General features: G+C 41.0%; 2 protein-coding genes across 3 annotated transcripts; one reads left to right on the top strand and one right to left on the bottom strand.

Annotated features, from left to right (window-relative positions):
- Window positions 1-78: 78 nt before the first annotated feature.
- On the bottom strand, window positions 79-10778 carry csnk1db (casein kinase 1, delta b). Of its 2 annotated transcripts, XM_076158541.1 has the most exons (10): window positions 10296-10778; window positions 7107-7217; window positions 6782-6930; window positions 6387-6615; window positions 6025-6195; window positions 5783-5931; window positions 5459-5627; window positions 5077-5216; window positions 4393-4463; window positions 79-1950 (listed from the first exon to the last, which is right to left on the bottom strand). In XM_076158541.1, the coding sequence occupies exons 1-9, from the start codon at window positions 10369-10371 to the stop codon at window positions 4431-4433; spliced, it is 1227 nt and encodes a 408-aa protein (XP_076014656.1). In that variant the 5' UTR covers window positions 10372-10778; the 3' UTR covers window positions 79-1950; window positions 4393-4430. The 2 variants fall into 2 exon arrangements, with proteins under 2 accessions (XP_076014656.1, XP_076014654.1); XM_076158539.1 differs by lacking the exon at window positions 4393-4463.
- Window positions 10779-14983: 4205 nt separating this feature from the next.
- Window positions 14984-21120, top strand: c1qtnf1 (C1q and TNF related 1). Its single transcript, XM_076158549.1, has 4 exons — window positions 14984-15195; window positions 18402-18538; window positions 18635-18759; window positions 18850-21120. The coding sequence occupies exons 2-4, from the start codon at window positions 18402-18404 to the stop codon at window positions 19398-19400; spliced, it is 813 nt and encodes a 270-aa protein (XP_076014664.1). The 5' UTR covers window positions 14984-15195; the 3' UTR covers window positions 19401-21120.
- Window positions 21121-21769: the final 649 nt, after the last annotated feature.

Raw genomic sequence — 21769 nt, 5'->3', positions numbered from 1 at the left:
CTACTACACTTCCTGTGAGGGAGAGCAGGCTGCCTGACTCGCATAATAAAAAACAAACTCGTACCAATGACAAAAATGTACAAGTAGTTCATTTATTTACAGTTTACGTAGACAAATACAGTGTCAAATACAAATGTGAGAAAGTAAATCTTGCAGAGTTGGTTGCTTACATAATTCCATAGGTGTTGAGCGGCTGAACAAACAGGCCGGTTTAGAAAACAGTTGAAAGAAATGAGCAGTAGCAAATGAGCAGTAGCAAGACTGAATTTATCACAGGCTTATTCATTCCAAGACGCATGGCAGTTATAATTCAAAGCCATTTTTAAGTCTTAGGTAATTGCCTCGACACCATTATGGATTAAGTAAGTTAAATATCAAAACACAGCTAACGGTGAAGCTTGTGAGAGACGTGATCAGTTTGCCCCTCAGCAGATTTCAGGATCGTGGCATTATTGCCGACGTCTCCACAGTTAGCGAGTAGGGGGGGGGGCGTGGCCACTCAATGACCCACATCAAGAGGAGCCGGGATAGCAAAATATGGTTGGTCTCATCATTCAAAGTGTCTCACCTCTAGTACAACAGCTCAACTGCCTGCCAATGATTGTTTTTATCATCATCATCATACTGCACTGCAAACTACATGGCTCTATAAAGGACTAATGGAAACTACCAGATCTATGACTACCTAAGCTTGCAGCAGCTAGGTTTTGGACCGAGCCATTAATAGCATTGTTCAAAGAAAAGAAAAAGGGAAAACATTTACATTTATATATTACAAGTATTTCACAGCTTAGAAATGATACAAAAAAGAGAATGAAAATGACAATAGTGAACTGACAATCTGGTTAAATGTGCCATGTGACACCTTTGCTCCCTGTGAAGTGCACCCTCCTTTGTACAAGAACACTAGGAAAGGAACAAAGACCACTGACGATATACCAGGGAAAGCCTGTAGCTGAATAGAGACAAGATCTCACCGAGAAGGAAAATCTTGCGAATCAACAACCTCCTGAAACGTATGATACCAAAGCGGCGTTTTGGTATCGTCACTTGGCTCTGGTGGAGCCAAGAGGCAGATCCTGAATCATGCAAAGAAGTGGTTTCTTTTTTTTGGCCCACACTATTAACAGCTAGTTAATGGAAAAAGGAAGAAAAAAAAACATTGATGGTGGTGATCAATAACAGAGAAAGATAGGAAATTGGCTGGTGGTCGGAGTGACTGAAAACTGCAAACACAAATGAAAAACATCACACCCCAAAAACTACCCATACACACATACATGTATATAAAATGAAGGGCTATTGATTCAGCTTGATATATTTTTTTACTGTAAAAGAGAGTTGAGGAGAAAAGGCTGTTTTACTGATCAGGTAAAAAGTAGCATACGTCGACAGTATAACTGCTGAGTCGTAACTGAGGAGTGACAAAAGAGCCACAGCATTTAACAGTTGTGTTGTCAGGCTGTAAATGGCTTGAAGATGGCCAAGGTTGCCGTGTTTTATGCAGGACAGACTGTCCCATTCAGAATCTCTCATACTTTTAAAAAGTAGCAAAGACCTAGAAGGGCCAGTATGGAGGTTTGTGCAAATGTCTCCGGAAAAAGTGAACAGAGAGTAGTCCAATGCGCTATCAAAATGTTCAGGGGAGGACAGAAGACTAAGACTCACAGTGGGGGAGGAGGACGAAGCGAGTGACAGAGGGAGATTTTGGAGGAGACAAAAAAAAAAATATTAAGAGCAAAAGCCAGCCAGAAGAGTGTGCAGAGTCAAAGCTGGCTGCCAATCATAGCTGTAGCAGTAGTAATATTGGTGGTGGTGGTCGTATTAATGTGCGGTCACTGAAAGGTTAATTGTTGCTGAACGAGCAGAGCTTGGTCCACCAGGTTGCTTTGTGGGGTCTCATCGTGGAGCTACAGGATGAAGGCCGGCAGGTGTCATGCCAGACACCATCTGTAAAGGAAACACATGACAGGATAGGGTGTCAAACATGCAGATGTCTGTGGTATTTGATACACAGCTGTGCACATTGCATCCGTGTCTGTACAGGCGTGTGGCATTTGAAAGCACAACGCCAAATTAGGTTTTGTATCTAGAATCGTCAAACTATCTGGGACATTTCTGGCATGTCAGAAATTTTGCGATCATGTTTCCCTACAATTCATAACAAAGTTACCAAAGAGCATCTGTGCAAGTCAACGACAACGTTACCAACATGTTTTTCCAGCCATCTGCAGGTACAATGTTTTCACTTTCTGAGCAATGCAGAGATATATTGTAATTTCCCTTGGGATAATAAACTTTTATCTCATGTTATTAGGACCATTTGAGGGGTCTGCTTTGTTGTTAAATTGTCTTTCCAGACACAGAACAAATGAATGTATACGCTTCAATATTGCTCAGAATCAAAAAAGAAAAAGACAGTGAATTGAAATAGGATTTGTTATTTAAAAAGAGGAGAAATTCAACTTGTGCAGCTACGTGCAGGTGGAGGTGATAACTTTAAGTGTACCTTTGGAGATTGTAGAGTTAAGAGATGGTTTATAGTCATGCATATGATGAAATGCTACGTTAATGATAATCTTTTTTTGACAGACAAGTCTTATTAGCCATCACACAGACGGCATGACATGGCCAAGTCTCACAATGCAATGCCAAATTAATAAACAGGTATGCTTACTGTACATTTTGTCAATGACTTTCATTTATGACTGTTCAATAATTAATTTAGGTTTACAATCTTCAATGGCTTGTCATTGAAAACTCAGTTCAACATTGTCATAGTATGGCAAAGAGCAGCAGATCATCCGTCTCAGGCTGCATGTTGCCACTCATCAGCTCCTGCTAAACTCTGGCCCAGTGTTTCTTTAAGTGAGGGCTGCTCCCTAGTGGGCATAGAAGGTACTGCGGGGCCGCAAGAGGTTATTTACATGCATTTTAAAAAGGTTTTAAATGTTCAATATTGTAGTTAAGTTTAAAAATTACCATAAAATATTTAGTAATCAGAACTAATAAAACAAAACCATGGGATTTAAATTGTGCGTTTGGGTTGGTTTAAAAAAATAAATCTGGAACGTATCTGATCTGAATCAGTAATTTCCCTCGGGATAATAAACTCTTATCTTATCACGTTCACACAGAATTAGTCTGTTTATGAAAAACAATATATAGGGAAATATTTCATCTTAATCCTGTGTGTTTAGATTTCAGGTTTGGGTCGGCCGCAGAAGACTTTCAGTCACACTCATGCTGACTGCCACAGTGAGCTGAGTAAGCATTACAATCCATACCACTCAACGGCTCTGTTTGTTTTTATCAACAAAGCAAAGGTAATAAATATCACAGCACTATGCGATAGTCACATTGCACAAATGACTTGCATTGCTCAGCCCCTTTTTTTACACTATCAACTCATAAATCAAACAGCTCAGCAGCAGGCAAAACTGGCATTTTGCAAGTAAGTTCGTCTATTAGTCCACTGTCATAGTAAAGTGTACGATGTGTAGTCTAGCTTTAATCGAGAGTGGCAAACACGTGAGGTATGTTACAACACAAACAAAGGGCAGGTCAAGGAGGAAAATAGCCACAGCTAAGAGAAAGCTGAATGCCAAACTACATGGGCAGCATAATGCCATGCAAGAGTTAAGTGGTAAACAAACAAAAGAACAGGAAAATTGCAGGGTAGGATAGCATTCAACTGCACAGCTCACTACGCAAAGCTCATTATGTGGTGTCTTGTGATTGTCTGTGCTCGAGCACTCGGCCTTCATGCTGACCTCTGTGGTTGCGGCCTTACAGGATCAAATCAACAGCGCAGGAAACAAGCAGCAGGCACAGAAGTGACTGAAGGAGCACTGCGTACACCGGGAGGTTGGCAATGATGGGTAAGTTTAGGCTTTGGTTTCACTGTGATGCATTATCCACTCCAGTTCCAAAAGGACTTCTGCCTCTTCCTCAAAATGTCTGACGGTCTGACATTTCAGCAAGCCTGGCCAGTATGATGCAATAGTGATGTCGTCAACATTCCATTAAGTGCAGTATCTTTCCGTGATCGTATTGTGTAAATCTATAGCATCAATATCTGCCTAGTCAAATGTTAGAAAGCAGAAGTCTGGCTCATTGTTGGATAACTAGATGACTGAAACGCCACTGAGTGGTATTCAATCAATTTCAGGAAGCAGACCTAAATACATTTGTACCACAGTGATACTGTGACACAAACCTGTTAATTTTGGTTTTACTTTTCTACTTTGCATCAGAGAAATGACAAGACACGAAGCCGCTATAGAAGTACTTTCGAAGCAGGCATAATTGAATGCAAGAGATTGAGGCAGACTGGGGTAGAACTGAAGTTTGGACCAATGCATCCATGGTGCTTCAGGGTTCGGGACTCACCCAGTGTTGCCGCCGTCACACAAGGACGTGGCGAGCGTCTACTTGGCGTGATGCTCGTAAGGAATGCTATTCTGAGGTTGGGGGAAGGAAAGAAAAGGCCGAATATAATCACATCAGAACCCAAAACCTGTACCAACCACACAAGTGGGGAAAAACTGACTGTACAGGCTAGAGCAGTGTATTGCAACCTTTTTTGAGCCAAGGCACCTTTTTTTACATGCAAAACATCCTGAGGCACACCACGCAAACTTTTGAACGCAACACTTCTGTTGAGGGGGCGGGGGCGAATTTAGCGATCTTCTGGTCTGTCTCGCAGGCCGGATCACCGGATAGGCTCACGGACTAAATAAGTGAAGTTGGATAATTTCCCACGGCACACCTGACCATCTCTTACGGCACACCGGTTGAAAAACACTGGGCTAGAGCACTGGTCCAAATCCTCTACTTTGTGCCCTATGTGAGGCTCTACAGATCTCAACCTATACATGAAGAATGCTAATTCCCCACCCGGTGTTCCTTTTCAAGACGGCATTTTCTCATGATTTACAGCAGCTATTATAGCTTACATTTACAAGTACAAACACTATTAAAAAAGACAGACAAGGGCCTTCACTGAGGAGGAAATTCCAACTGTTTTTTGAAGGCACATGCTTGTGGACAGTGTGGTGCACGGGTGTCTTGTACCTGTGAGGTAGACATGCGGGAGGTGTCCTGCCGTCCAGTCAGATCTGAGGATGACACATTGACGGGAGCACCGCGGTGTAGACGCATGCTGACCTTCCTCTCACGCTCCATACCAGACACTTGTCGAGGCGACGTGTTTGCTAAAAGTCAGACAAATATGAGGTGATGAATATTACAACAGAATTAATAAAAACAGCTTTATCTTATATGTATGTATCATTTATGAGGAAGATGCCAATACCTGACCCGTGGCTAACTATTGTTACTGCTCTGGATTTTTTCTACATGTTTGAAATGGAGATTTAGTTGATAAACTTGTAGGGGTTGAAGTCAGTAAAGGTCTACTCATAAGGGGAATTTGGAAATGCCAGTGCAAACTGACCTGTGTGTGAGGTGGGTGTGAGTGGGGTGGGTGGTCCTCCATCCTGCGTTCCACGAGGTCTTCCTGATGCAGCAGGCATTCCTCTCGCGCCTGGGTTCCTGCCATGCCTCAGCCTGTCTTCCCGGTCCCGACGTTCCCTCTCTGCCTCCTCTGCGGCACGATTTGCACCCTGCACAGCAGAGGGCGCCATTACAGCAACAAGAAACAAGACAAGGCAAACAAGGCTGGTTCACGCATATTACCAAACCCCCCAGGTCCTAGCTTGACTTAGAAGATTACAATAATTACTTTAAAAAAGGACATTTTCAAAAAATGAGTACTCACAAACTTGAGCATGTTCCAGTCAAAGACGTAGTCATAAGAGAAGCCCTGTCTGTGGAAGAGGTTCCTGAACAATTGCCGCAAATAGGAGTAGTCTGGCTTGTCATCAAAGCGCAGAGAGCGGCAGAAGTTCAGGTAGGTCGCAAACTCAGCTGTGATAAAAGAGAACAAATATCAGCAAAAAGGACAGAGTAAATGTGGAATCATTTGAAAGGACTGAAAAACTAAAATAAGCAGAAACTCACAGGGATACCCTTTGCAAAGCACTTCAATGGGGGTGGACATTTTCTTTTCACTGATGCGTTCGTATTTCTGCCTCTTGGTGGCAGCTTTGAGGCCCTGCCAAGGCAGGGAGCCCAGGTTAAAGTACATGAGCACGTAGCCCAACGATTCCAGGTCATCTCGCCTTGACTGCTCTGTTAGGGGGGAGAGAGGATACCAAGTATGGGTGTAACTAAGAGAGGAAGCATTCTTCATTTAGGAAAAATAAAACTTCCATTTGATAATTTTCAGTGTAAGGCTAGTTTGATGAAAAGGCAATAATCGAAAAGTGTGCATCTGTCGCATTCATGCAAGGCCTGTTCAGAGATTGTGTGTGTGATTGTACCAATTCCCAGATGTGTGTTGATTGAAGCGTAGCGGGCAGTGCCAGTCAGGTTTTTGTTCTCGCGATAGGGGATGTGCTGGTGTGTGCGTGCATCACGATATTTCTTGGCCAAGCCAAAGTCGATGATGTAGACCAGGTTTCCTTTCTTGCCCAGGCCCATCAGGAAATTATCAGGCTTCACATCTCTGTGGATGAAGTTCTTAGAGTGGATGTACTCGATGCGACTGATCTACAGTGAACAACAAAAGAAAGAGATAAAGCAGGTTACTACAATGGTCTATGGGTCTATAATATATAATCAGCTGTGTGTGTGTGTGTGTGTGTGTGTGTGTGTGTGTGTGTGTGTGTGTGTGTGTGTGTGTGCATGTATGTATGTATACAAAGTGGGTTCTTACCATCTGGTCAGCAAGGAGCAGGACTGTCTTAAGGCTGAACTTGCGAGAACAAAAGTTGAAGAGATCCTCCAGGCTGGGTCCCAGCAGCTCCATCACCATCACATTGTAGTCGCCCTCTGCTCCACACCATTTTATTGTTGGTATGCCCACTGAAAATACAAAAATAATCAAATAAATATCCTATATCTAACACAAAACAAGCCCAAGTAAGCAGTTTAATTACACCCACAACTGATTCCAACAATACCAAGGCATTAAAGCAATTTCAATAATACCTGAGAAACGAATGATCAAGTCACAAGTCAAGCGTGTGATGATGCCTCACCTCCTCCTTGCATCATCTTGTAGATCTTGCTCTCGATGTGAAGCTGGGGGTGCTTGGTCTTCACACATTCTAGCTTGATTGCAACCTCTTCGCCCACTGAAATGTCCGTGCCTAATGATGAATACAGATAGAGAGCGGCTCGTCAATCATTTTATGGCGCCAGAAACTGCTAATGTTAAAGCACATTTTGAGATTGACCGCTGACCCCTGAGGAAGCAAAGAAACAACAAAACTGGTAAACATTTGATTGAAGACAAGTTTTAAGGCAGGGCTATGAGCATCCTAAATGAACGAGCCAATCCCACAATGCAACACGATAGAGCTTTTTGTGAAAATTTGCATCGATTGTGGCTGATGCAGTTGAGACAGAAGCAAGCAGCAAAGTATTAGTGGATTAATATTAGCAATTAAAGTAACTAAACAATTTTTTAAAGTATATTTATTAGTTATGAAATTCCTGAACAACTGTATGAAAACAAAGCTGTTTTGCTGGGGACGGTTAATGATGAAATCCCTCCCTAGCAGGCAGCTGATTACATGGACAGCTCACTAGGTATTGGACACAGCCATTGTACCTTAAATACTTTCGCCGTGGCACTATGATCAAAGAAAAACTGAACAAGACCATTGCTGCTTGAAAATATAACAAATCACAAAGGTAAACAATTATAACAATCCTGATTGAAATACAGAGAGGCACTAACCAGCTTGGTGTCACACACAGAAGGTTGTGAGCTATTACATAATGCTTAGCTTAAAGATTCAGAGTAAAAATGAACCTGTGTATTCACTACTGATTCAGCCTGTATGTATACAACAACGGTAGGATGTACAAAGAAGGAAGAGCGGTATAAAGCAAGTTCTCCACCGTATTCATCAGTAATTCCTCTTTTGTTATCAGAGTAATGTTCATAGATAATCAATAGGACAGGGAGACCAACTCAACAGTCTGTATATTATATATCAGTTTATGATGCAGAGCAACTGAACCAATTTGTGGAGCCGCCACAACACTAACACGCCCTTGTGTTCAACATCAGCCAAATCTTCAATTAATGTAAAGAAACCATTATTGGCCTCTGTATTTTCCAAATTCCAAATTAAACCAGAGAGGCTCCTTTTGGTTTTGACATTATCTGAAAAATGTTTGTGGTTTGTGTGGGCTTCGTCACGAATCAAGAAGATGCCTAAAATGTCCTGCATGGAGTTTGTCTTTAAGAGGGCAACTCTTTACCTCTGGTACCACAGCAGAATCCATGTACACAACCACAGCTTGACTTGACTCAGCATGGGGCCTCAGTGACACTTACTCTGCTACAAGACGCTACAAACTTACTTCTTCAGTGTCAAGTTTAAAATTAAAGGGAGATGTGGCACACAACTTCACCTCACATGAATTTCATTTCAAAAGAATAGACATATAGACTTGTATAGACTAACAGACCACAGACAGCTATGAGGCTATCAGGTTTGATCTATTGTATGCAAGATGAGTGATATATACTGTGTGTTATATACAAAATGTTACCAACAGGTACTTGGAATGGGTAGTTTGTGTATTGTTGAAAACAGATGGACGTAAATTCAACGATACCAATTAAGAAAAATGTGTAGACTGTGAGTAAGTGTATGCAGACTAAAAGGAAACCACCCTCAATAATCAAAATCACGTCAGCTGTGAAGTGCTGACAAACAACCACGAAGACACTTAGTAGAAGCAAGGGCAGTGCCTTAAAGGTCGGCTGCCTTGAAAACTATTCTCGTTTGAAGCTTGTTCTTCAGGTTTCCGATCGTCTTGGGTTAACCTTGAACCTTTACAGATACAAAAATTATGTTTTCGGCGTCATAGTATGTTAACTTTAATTATTTCTAAAACCAACTATTAACTAGCTTTTGTTATCTGGTGGCTGAAAAAAACACTTAATGTAATACCATACACAAACTGGCTAGTTTACAAGACTTCAAACTAAATGATCAGGTCATGTGAAGTGCTGAGAATTTAGTGTCTCCTTTATGTTGAGTTGTTGACTGGCGGTGTTTTGAGGTGAACCACAATCTTCTCACAGTCTTCAGACACCTAGGACTGGAGGTCATAACAAAGACAGCAAACACTAGGCCTCGCCAAAATCATAAACAACAACAGTGTTTTGTACAGCCTCACCAAGTTAGGTCTACAGATGGGTTGTGATATCAACAATCAGACGCCATATTACAAGGTCTAGTGAAAGTTGCCTACCATGATAAGATTTTGTGTTTTACAGCATTGAGCTGGTGCACAAACTAAGTAGACTTCAGTGAAAAAAAACACTTCTGAGATAAGATTGCATATCAAAAGTCATTTCACTGGGAGTTAACTGATGTCTCCATCAACTGGAAAAACCAGTGTACCCAGGCTTTGTTTGAGGAGAAACGCTCCCCCATCACTCAGGCAACGCAGAAAGTCAAACATAATTTCGGGTGATCGAAACTACAACAATTTTGTCAACATCATCAATTGTGGGCGATCATTGTAAGCAAACTTGAACACTATGCGTCATTATTACAGGAAACAAACGCAATCCTACAATGTATGCGAGTTCCATAGCACTATGGACAGGACATAAATGGCTAGTAGGGTAGCTAATATTATCTCCTGCCCTTCAGCAAAGAACTTGGCTAACAGATGGCAGAGACAAAGCTAAAGGTTTTCCCCTCTCTACTCAGTTGTTGTACCTGATTCATAAAGCCGATCAGTACGCCCTATTATCGAAACACGAAAGAGAGTGAAAGAAAGTGATTCAGTCTGCAATATCTTTAACGATGAGCAGTTATCGGGGTTATTATCGTTGTGTGCATTTCCACATACACCTGCAATGCCACAAATCAACCGATATACATTTCTATCCGTCTCTCGTTGCACATAAACACTCATTTATGTCATTGACTTTCGTAAATGATTTGGTTCAGTATAGTGTTGATCAACTGACTCGTTGGTTTTCTTGTCTAAGAAGATAGGCCAGCGGATTTGAGTGTCTTTATCGTTTTAGCAGCAGATTGCTAACAGTAGCTAACCAGGCTAGATAATGCAGAAGTACCAAGCCAGCGTCCAGCGAGATAAGAACACAAGCGGCAAAAACACAGCAAAATTGGGTTACCGTGTATTGTTATAAAAAACAAATACATTTTATCGAGATCACGAGATGTGCTCACCTAAATAGATGTCTCCAAAAGATCCACTTCCGATTTTTCTGCCGAGTCTGTATCTGTTTCCCACTCGTAATTCCATTTTCCTTGTGTCCTTCCTTCGTACCTTGATTTTAATTTAGTTTATTGTAAATTTAATTCAATTTCTACACTCCCTCGCCTCTTTGTTATCCTCACCTCGGGAGATATTCTACCTTCCTTAACTGATTTGCAACTCCCTTTTATTCACACTCACCCTCCCCCCAGTATCCCAACAGATCCAGTTCCTTCTGTAACAATCCAAATTTCACCATGCCTTTAATATCTTTCTGGAGAACGAAAACCTATAATATCGATATCATCCGATAATGCAGAGCGCGTAGTTTATGTTCCCCGTAAAATTTAAATCATTTTCCCTCAAAAATGGAAGGATGGACGCGGATTTAGGAAGATATGTAAACCCCGAAGCAGTACGCAGCTTGTCTCTTCAATGCGATGTTTCTCATTCACCGTGAAAGCTGTCATTTACCCATGACGTCACTTCCCATAGCAACCACGGTCAGATTAGAAAATACCATGAAACTTTCCTTTCTTTAAACGACGCTCAGTCACGTTATGAAGTGGAAATGTTTTATATTTTTTGGCTACAGTGAACGCATAAACACATCTACAAGACTGAATTTAAAGCTTTAGTAAACTTTGAAAAACACAAACCCCCCCCCAAAACAGAACAAACTTAGGCAGTGTCCTGTTGGAATATACAGAGATATAAATAATGACAGTGAACGCAAAAATTTTGAGGATCTACCATATTAATGCACATAAATACCACTGAATTAGCCTAATTTGTTTTGCACAGCAATTCTATGAATGTGCCCAGTGTCCAAGCAGGTGCATTTTAACCGTTGCAACATCTGTCTGAATTGGGTATCAAGTTGTGTAAATGTAACATAATGGTTTGATGAATTTTATGCACATATTTAAGCCTGTAGGCATGTGAACACCAGGTTCATCAGAATACAAATGCGGAATATATATACATTTTCTTGTTTTAAAACTGGAAGCTTCATTACAATATATAAAATGGTTTATTCAAGAAACTTCCCCCTGGCATTCAAACTTTAACCTCCAAACATTGATACGATCTCACAATGAATGTATTAATCATGTCTTTATCAATTCTTTAAGTCCAAGTAAAAGTGAGTGTGTTTTGACATCAGGTCCAGTTCCTCAGCATTTGCGTTTGTTGATCAGGCTCAGTCACAGCTGCTGGCCCCACCTACACCACATACCTCAGACATGCATGTCAAGGCATACGACTGCAGTCAGGGGAGCCAGAGGAAGCACAGCCCTCTAGTTTCCATGTTAGGTAAGCACTCAGCTCTGCAGCAACGCCCAGCAAACTCAACCGTGCTGGAGAATTTTTCTGATTGGCTGAGCGTGAAGCAGCCACAGGGATTTTTTTGATTGGTTACTCGTGGGCCAATGGGTGAAGCTGTGGAGGCGCTCACATGGCAGACCTGTTGTTGTTCAGATTGGGTAATCCCTTCAGCACGTGTCAGTCAATGCTCTGCATGCCGTGTTCCTAGCCTGATGGAACAATTATCAACTGCTGTTTAACAGTTGAAAACAACATCTTCGTCCTGTTCTAGGTGTGATTTATAAGATTGCAGTCGGTTTTCTTTTAGCTTTTACTTCTTGGTGAAACTACTTATATTCAATGCATGTTGTTAATTCGTTTGGTTTGGTGCTGTATAACCATTCAAAACAATAAAGTTAGCTTTAAATTCAACCAGTTCACATGAAAATTGTCTTGGCTAGTTGGAGTTGAAGATAACTTTTACAAGACAACAGCTATAACCAGGGTTCAAAATGTCCCTAGTTTGATTACAATTGATGCAATACTTCAGTAAGAACAAATATTTGTATACTGTGGTCACATACTCAACTACATACAACTACTTTGTGTTTTCACATGACAACACACACATGAGATTAAAGATAGCTTAAAAGTCAGTGCTGGTGTGAATTTATGCCATTAAATAATGAGGAAACTAATACATTTGAAAAGGAGTTGAGCATGCAAAGCTTTAGGACAGAGTGTTCTCACACTGGTTTAGTGGGTGAGCCTAGTCCTTTAAACCGGAGCAGTGAGACAGATTGAACAGAGCAGATGCCTGTAAACTCAATCATCTCACACACTAAGTGTCCACATGACAATCAGAGAGGATTAACAAAGCATACCAATTCCAAGGCAGTTAGAGTGATACAATTATCAGGACAGTAAAGGAACAAAGTATAGATAAGATACACCTTCATTCATTCATTCCACCACAAGAACATATCTAAACAATGTCACATTGTCAATAGGATTCTAACCTGTGCTGGGAGACCACAATGGATTTCTAGTCCATCGCCTTAACCACTCAGCCACAACAAGCTGCAAAAACACATCTGTGATCAGTAGTAAGATGTATACAGAAATACATGCAGAGTCCTAAGGTGGTGTAGTGAATGTTTTAAGACTTCAACAATACAATAGATGAATTAATGGGTATGGGACGAAGAGAGTCACTAGTATTGTGTGAAGGAACAATTTTGCACATCTGTGTTCAGGGATTTACATAACACCTTTGCCTGAGAGCTATGCTAATAGCGACATCTAGCGGCTGTTTGGAAACACTGCCATGTTACAGGTCATCACTTTTGATCACTTTTACATCCTGGACAAGGAAGAAAGATGGTTTGAAAGAGGAGTAAAAGAGGTTATCTATGTGAAGATAGAGAAACAATGTTTAAGCAGAGGAGAAGGTCTGCTACACCAAGTATCATCCACAAACAAAGCCGTTCTTTCATCCCTCCACAGGAGACTAAACAATCATTCAGCCTCTGATGACCATCGTTACAGCAGAAAGGAGAACCCCACCTGTGGCCATGATCCAGGTGAACCCGGCTGCAGTAGACTAATGGTTTCCTACATACGACACAAATCAAACAAACATTATAAGACAATTATAAACTGAAATTCTGCAAATCGTTGATGTCTTTATCATGACACCCAAGCTGAAAATACAGCTCAACCCACTCATCTATTGTTATTTTTGCACAGCACAATACAAATCACACATTTCTACCTACCCACCGAGGGGGCACTGTAACACTCACAATGTCTCTTTCGGTTATTTTGTTTGAACATTTTAATTTTACGTATTGTTATTGTAAGTAGTTTTTTAAATTCTCTTATTGTAAAAATGTGTGGATTACAGACCAAAATCAAGGACATCAGCTCAGCTCTAGTAGACTCAGTTACCGGTGAGGATGTGAAGGATACAGCACTGACATACAAATGCCTCTTAACACATCTCAGAAGACGGTACTGTATCATTGGAAGCCATCCTTGTGAATAACAGGCAACGTATTGCACATAGAAAGATATTCAGTGTGCTTTTCCTATTGCAGAGGTTTTGGCAATATTATAGGCAGATGCTTGTTTTGAAGGGAGGGACTGGAAATACTAAACAATCTCATTCTAAAAAAAAATTGACGCTCAAAGGCGTGAGGACTGGATGTGGTTGATTGTGCTGCCCAAAAATGTAGTTTAACTCTGCTTCTCAACTGAACACATGTAAGATTCCCTATGGATCTGCTTGACTTAAGCAGTAACCAACTCCGAATCGGGGCCATTGTGATCACAGGTGTTTTGTATGTTTGCGTATGAACCTGTGTATCCAGTGTGATTAGAATCGCTGTCACCATGATCATTGCTGTTGTCAGATTGATCAGCATCGTTTCTAGTGTGATCTAAATAGTTTTTTATATTTATGTTTTTTCATTGTGATCATAGGTGTTTTCTATATGATCAGACCTATTCCCATGTGATTGGGTGTTTTCACTGTGTTCGTATTGTGTTCATGCATGTTCTTGGTCATCAGAGCTGTTTTTGACATTTGTGTTTACAGTGTGATCAGCATTGTTTTTGGTGTGTTCAGAACCGCTGAGGTTTTTTCAATGTGGTCATTGTTTTTTGTCTTCCTGTATGATCAGAACATATGAAAAAGTGCTACAATCACATACATGAAAGGTGCTATTGGTGTGTCACAATGAAGATCAGACCACCGTTGACCACCATTGAATACGTAGATTGTAAATGGATAGTTAATACGAGCATAAATTAAATAAACAGACATATTGTGTTTTAGTATATTAGACTCTTGGTTTTGCTCTTTGATTCTGAGAAATCAACAATAGAAAATGTTGCAGATCATTTTTTATGAATACATTTAACTCTTTTGAACTTGATCATGTTGAAAGGCATATGCATATCTTTCAGAGGACTTTGGCATGTGTTTAATCAACATGTTGAAGCGTGAAGCACTAAATTGCGTCAGCATTCTAAATCCTTGGATCGTATCCATGACTCAAAATTAAAACATTGCTGCTGAGAAAAAAAAGGTCCCTGTTATCATGACTGAGGTTCTCGATCAAACATTTAGATAAGCCAAGCCAGATGTGTTCAAAATCTGAAGGCCAACTTTGTCCAACCAGTTATTGCTTCAGTGTATCTTATCCTCATCTCCCACACAACACTTTTCTTCTGTTTTTTGTTTCCCCCCCTTTCATCCCCTGGGTTGCCCTCAGCTCCTCCTCCCTCTCTTCTCCTTTGCTCTCTGTCCAAAGCTCTTTCTCCCTCCCATCTCCTTGATCCTCCTCCGCCCCCCACTCCTCTAGTTGTCTGGAGGAGCAGAAAACACACAGACACTGCTGCATGTCCTTGAGAGTGAAGAGAAGGAGAATGAGCTGAAAATAGAGCGATCAAGACAGCAGACAAAACAAGAGGCTGGAAAACACCACTGTGCATAAAAAGCGAGAGAAAAGGAGAGCTAGACCTTTACATTCCCAGAGGAGATATACTGGACCAGCAACTAAAGTAAGACTGCTCTCATTTACACTGAATTTCCTGTAAGGACACGTGATAGGCAGCTGTGGTTTATTGTTGTGAAATGATTGAGAATGAAAATCCAGCCTTGTTGGCAGTGTGTTGCTGTTGTTGTTGCTGTATACTGTCATTCATAATTATCTCTACAACTGACTTGCATACAACTTATGCGCACAGACTCGTTACTTCTACTACAATGGGACCCCTTCAGAGATGTTGAACCTTAAATCCCCTCTACTTCCTCTCTAGGGGACAAGTTAATGAGGCAGCATGATCAAAATAAACTAATGGTGCCTAACTGTCACATAAGGATCATTGGCTGATTCACTGATGTGGTGAACAGTTAGACTCTTAAAGTGCCTTTGAAATCATGCATCTGAATCATGTGGACAGAGTGTGTGTATGTGTTGCAGTTGTGAAGTCTGTTTTATCGTCATTCTCATGTTTGCATGCAGGGTGAACAAAAGGCACCTGCCAATATTATGAAGTCTATTACAACTCACGCACGCACACGTTCTCTCTCTCTCTCTCTCTCTCTCAAGGGTTCTAGCCTTGCTATTGTTACAATCCTACAGATGTCTGTACTACATTGAAGCAGAACCCATTAACCCCAAGAAAGTAGGAGCATTCTGTAAAATTCTCGTAAAATGTTACTGTCCCAGCGGTGCAGTCGACCACAGCATCGCTGACAGTTATTCAGTTACTCATCAGACTGTCCAATATGTTTTGATTGAGATGTGGGATGTGTGGCCTGAATGGAAGCAGTGGGCGCGCACATGTACACACACAGGATATCCCTACTCTGCCAAATTGCGTAAGCAGCCACGATCAGAGTCTATGATGTGATGTCCCTCGCCCCTTCCAGCTCTTCCTGTGGGATCCCAAGCCATTCCGAGGCGAAATGGGAATTATAATCACTCAAGTATTCAGGGTATGCCCTGTGCGCTCCTCACAGATGTACATTTACCAGATACCTAGTATCATTCCAGGGAGACAAGCAGGAGGTATCCTGATCAGAGGTGTGATCTGCCTCAGCTGACTCCTTTCAAAGGAGCAGCGGCTCTAATCTGAGCTCAGTGTCCAAGCTCCTCAACCTATCCTGTCAAGCCTACCCTCTTTTCCTTTAGGTGGCCTGTCTCATATCAGTTTATGATGATGAAAGTTTGGTTGATGTTGTGGACCATCACAGTTTGATCCTCAAACTTCCCAAACACGTTGTTATTAATGTTGTGGGTCATGGTGGTTATACTCAGCTGTGAGCACCCACACGGCCAACAATGTGTTTGATTGGACAAGCAGAAAATGGCCACCGAGGCCACACTAGGCTTAATCTGTTTGACTTGGTGAGAGAGCCTGTCAGAAGGTAAACAAACGTGCTTATGCCTTTCCTGAATGCCCACATGAAAGGTGAAGTGATAAGCCCACCATCATGGAAAAGGGAGGAGGTGGTGTTACACACACACAAACACACACATATACTGTACACATACAGTATATGTGTGTGTCCGTTTTGGCAATCTCAAAACAATTAATCTTATAAACTGGGCAAACAGCAAAAACTTTAGAAGAGGGGATGGCTTGTTAAACTGTGTTGTGTTTTTCTACTCCGCACATTGTTATGAATGTGGACATAAATGTGTATAACAGTGCACAGATTTTGTTTCAGTGCTCTCTGCGCGCACACACACGCACACACACACACACACACACACACACACACACACACACACACACACACACACACACACACACACACACAATTTTTGATGCATAAAGTGATACACTCAAGCATGTGTAGGCATGCAGGTAGTTATTCCTCACTCCCACATTCCCACAGCAGATCATTAATTTGGCTCCACTGTTATGTGATATCATTGGGTTTTGTACTGTTGGAATGCAGAAACTCTGCTTAAAATCTATTCTTGTAACAATATCTAGTGACCCTTTCTTTCATTATTATAATCAATGGAACTGTACAATGGCAGTAGAATATTGTCCATCCATCTGATTCCATCTATTGCGGTTTTCACACGGGCCCATGGATTGCATAATAACCATTCACTGTTAAAAATATCAGCTGAGCTCCTCTGAGCAGAATGAAGGCAGATTCCTGTTAGAATGAACATTGGGCTGACTTCAGAGCCTGAGATGTTTGACCTCACTCACCTGATGTTTTCTTGCAGATTAGAGATGGCGTGTATGTGTGTTCTTGCCTGTGTAAGTATCCATGTGAATGCAACGGTTCAGATAATTCATTTTTTTCTGTGTGGTTGTGTGTTTATGCCTATTCGTGGTGTACAGCATTTTTTTGATTGAATGCTGTAAGCAACACTTCACATATTAGCTAGTAATCAGGTAAAGCGAATGTAAAAAAGTGACGATTTGTTAATATGCAAGGACCGTTGCTCATACATATATCGATTTTCCATTGCTTAAGTTCCTCTACCTGGTCACATCTCCCAAAGCACTTCGGCCATATAGTGGTATTAAAATGCTCGTTTTCCTTACATGCTTCACACATTTTAGCCCAAATATGTAATTGCATCACAGCATTTATTCTATAAAGTTGTTCCAGTTTGTACTTGACACTTGGATCATGCAAATTGTTCTAATAAAGGAAGTTTGAGACTTGTTTCAAGACTGCATGCTCTAGTAATTTGGACAGAAGGAGCAAGTCTAGACAAGAAGTTTGTGGACTAAGTTGACTTGTGAGGGAACAGGTTCTCATGCTTATGCAGTCGTTTGTGAGGGAAGTATTAATTTCAGCACATGGCTGTAATAAATGATTAAAATCCAACAACAAACATCTTTTGAATCTGCATGGCTCATATACACATGGGTGTCTCTGGTTGTGGAGTTTTTCAGTTTTAACAATCTATCTCCTGCACATGGACTGACTGGACTGACATATAGTTACTCCTGTAATCTGAAGACATCTTTAATTAGACCTTAGTTATCAAAGTACAAGGAAAAGTACTGAATTCTATTTTGCACGGGTTGTAGGATAATTACATGCAGTAAATATGCAGCTTATTAAATTTATTTCACTGAACAACGGCTTTCATATCGCTCTGTATCTATCTCCTCATCTGATGAGCCTCCTGGCTCTTCTTCAGAACTCTCTGCTAGTTCATCAGGCGCAAATTTACTCTCTACATTTTACAGCAAAATATCAATTTTCCCTTTCTTCCCTCTAGATGAGCATGCCCTATGTGTTGGCCCTGCTGCTCCTCTGGGTCTGTCCAATTGAACAGTACCGCCCACCCGATGACCATAGACAAGACCCAGAACCTAACCAGGGCCGGGTTTATCGGGACTACCATCGAGAAACCAGGTAGTTACGCCTCTTATCTAGGAAGCCAGACCATAGCTTTGCTACCCCGCATTTCGGTCAGTTCTATGCCTTGATATGGTAATGCGGTCTTTGCAGGCACAGGGAGATGAGGGCGTGTCAACGTTGTTGCGACCCAGGAGAGGTACCGCCTCCTCAGTACTCCGGCCACCCCTACCCACAGTACCCGATATTACCACAGATAAACATCACTCTACTCAAAGGTTAGTTAGAATCTATACACACACAAACACACAAAGTGAGTTGTGACTCTGCACCATGTCTTTGAACATGTATATTTCCACTCTCCCTAGGTGACAAAGGTGATATTGGTGAGCGAGGACCCTATGGTAAATCAGGCAAAGCTGGCCAGATGGGCCTTCATGGTCCCAGCGGCATTAAGGGCAACAAAGGTAGCATGGGCGTCCCTGGTGAGCCCTGCAAGTCCTTCTTTGCAGCTTTCTCTGTGGCCCGCAAAAAGGGTCTGCAGTCCAATGACTACTATCAGACACTGATATTTGACATTGAGCTGGTCAATCTCTACGGCCACTTCAATATGTTTACTGGCAAGTTCTTCTGCTATGTCTCTGGCATTTACTACTTTAGCCTTAACGTGCATACATGGAACCAGAAGGAGACGTACCTGCATGTAATGCACAATGAGCGGGAGGTGGTAATCCTGTATGCCCAGCCCAGTGACCGCTCGATCATGCAGAGCCAAAGCCTGATGCTGGAAGTGGAGAGAGATGACCAGGTCTGGGTCAGGCTCTTCAAAGGTGAGAGGGAGAATGCCATCTTCAGTGATGAATTTGATACTTACATCACCTTTAATGGACACTTGGTAAAGCCTAAAAATGAGCTGTAGAAAGGAATTGGGACATGCATGAGAGGACAACTAAAGTAGGTGGAAGTATGAACAAGAAAATCACATGGAGGTATACAAAACTAATCTGCGTTGGTATTAAATATCACCTCATATATACAGTACAGTATAGTATGTACATTAAGAAACTCATGTGACTGATTGTGTTCAGATAATCTTTCAGGCAAATAGTATCACACTGATATTGATACATTCCAGGACTATTTTGCTGTAATTGTGATACATGGTGTTCTAGTGCTATTGGCCTACAGTGGGTATGTGGTAAAACTGGGACATTACGCAGCAAGTACAAGTGCAAGTACATTTTATTTTTTTTCCTCCTCCCTTCTCTGATTTTTTAATTTTTATTTTAAATCTCTGCCACAAAAGAAGAACATCTGATTATATCAAAACAATACATTTCACAATATTTATAGGCTGAGAGTTGAACACTGAATAATAACTCAAACTCACAACATGCATACAACACATCAGGGAGTCCAAGACCAAACAAGAAGGCGGGATGCGGCCCTTACAACCACTTAATCAGGTCACACGATGCCTGAAACGCCTGCTCTGCTTTTCAGTTCAAATCATTGAGTGGCGATCAGGGTGTGTCTCTCTTACTGCCATAATAGATTTACATTTTTTCTTCAGGTTTTACTGATGTTGAATCAAGTATAATTAGTAAGTGTATAGGCAACTGCAAGTCATGTTATGTCCACCTGATGTCAAGGAATTGCATGTTGCATTGCATTCCCCACACCTGAAAGAGCTAAAATGTCATAGCCATGGAAATGATAACGATCTTTTGTCATATTTAGAGTGTTTCAACTGTACAACTTCATGCTATGTATTGCATTATGTATGTATTTTGTATAATATGTAACCAAATGTGAGCATCTCCTCATCTCCTGTTGTATCGCACACCTACCCACATTTTCTTTACTCTCTATTGCCTCACATGTTTCTCAAATAGAATAATTCTTGACTGAAATTATTTAATATTGCTTTGTTTATTTATATAGGTGATAATAGCACTTAATGCAGCCACATAGGAATGAGGCACCAAGAAATAATCAATTGGAGTGGGTCACGCAGTTCCTTCACCTGGCCAAAAGATGAAGGCGTTAATGAAGCTAAAGCTGTCATGCCAACACTTTGCTATGACCCTATACAGGTGCATCTCTATAAATTACAATGTGGTCGTCTTCACCATGATTGTGAAGCCGACTGAACCAGCCTGAGAGACAATTGAAAGGCTCAGGAAACCTCAGCAGGTGATTTGAGTTAATGAGCTGATTAGAGTGTGACACCATGAGGCTACAGTATTGAACTTTTTCGCAATATTCTAATTTTCGGATATACTGAATTTGGGGTTTTCATGAGCTGTAAGCCATTATCATCAAAATTAAAACAAATAAAGGCTTGAAATATTTAACTTTGTGTTATAAATCTATAATATATGAGAGTTTCACTTTTCCACAATATTCAAATATATTGAGATGCACCCGTATGTTGATATGCTCGCTTGCTGATCCCATGCTACTTTAAAAGCACTTAATGGTATTAAAGTAGGGATGTCTTTGACCTGAAACTGCACAGTAAATTGTGTTGCCACTTGAGAAAGAACTGTCAAAATGTCAACAAAGGCCACATGCTTGGACTCTGAAGCAATTGATTGCAGTTGGCCTAATAAATATCAAACATGTGCTGTAATAGATGAGTGTGTGTATGTGTCATTATTTCACCACAATAAGATCCATCTGTCAGTGATTGATGATTGGTGATTGATGACAACTGATAACGTCACAGGCCTGCAGGGGGGTCTTCTTCCATGGAGGCCACTTTCATTCAGTCAGAGACAAATGGGGTAATTAGTGACAATTGCAAACAGGTGACAAAGGCGCAGGAAGCAAAAATAAGAAGTATCTCTGTATGAGAAGATAGGGGTCAAGTTTTGTCCATACTGTGTTCTTAAAAGGTCAATTATATCTAAAGCATATGTTTCTATATACGTTTAACGTTTGTTATTATCTGACTCTGACTCTTAATATCTGTTCTTTGACCTTTGCCTTATTTCTATCCCACAAATCACAAGTCTGTGTGAGGACTGAGCTCGAGCCTCCAAACAGAGCTGCCTCCTCCTGATTCTGCCAGTCTGTCATGGAGCACAGAATCAATCAATACCAAAACACTCAATTAAATTTATGAAATGCAATTAACTTAATTGTTTAGTCAAAGCAAATGTGTAGTACAGTGCAGACCCACATCAAATCTGTACACCAATCTCTTCATGCATAAACCTGTGAACAAATGCAAAGACTGCAGTAAGTAAGCATGTATGCATGGATGCATGTATTTCTATTTGT

Source organism: Genypterus blacodes, unplaced genomic scaffold (genome assembly GCF_046128005.1).
Source record: "Genypterus blacodes isolate CSIRO-AG114 ecotype Tasmania unplaced genomic scaffold, CSIRO-AGI_Gbla_v1 ptg000083l_1, whole genome shotgun sequence".
NCBI classification, from domain to species: Eukaryota; Metazoa; Chordata; class Actinopteri; order Ophidiiformes; family Ophidiidae; genus Genypterus; species Genypterus blacodes.
This window is presented reverse-complemented; position numbering and strand designations above follow the sequence as displayed.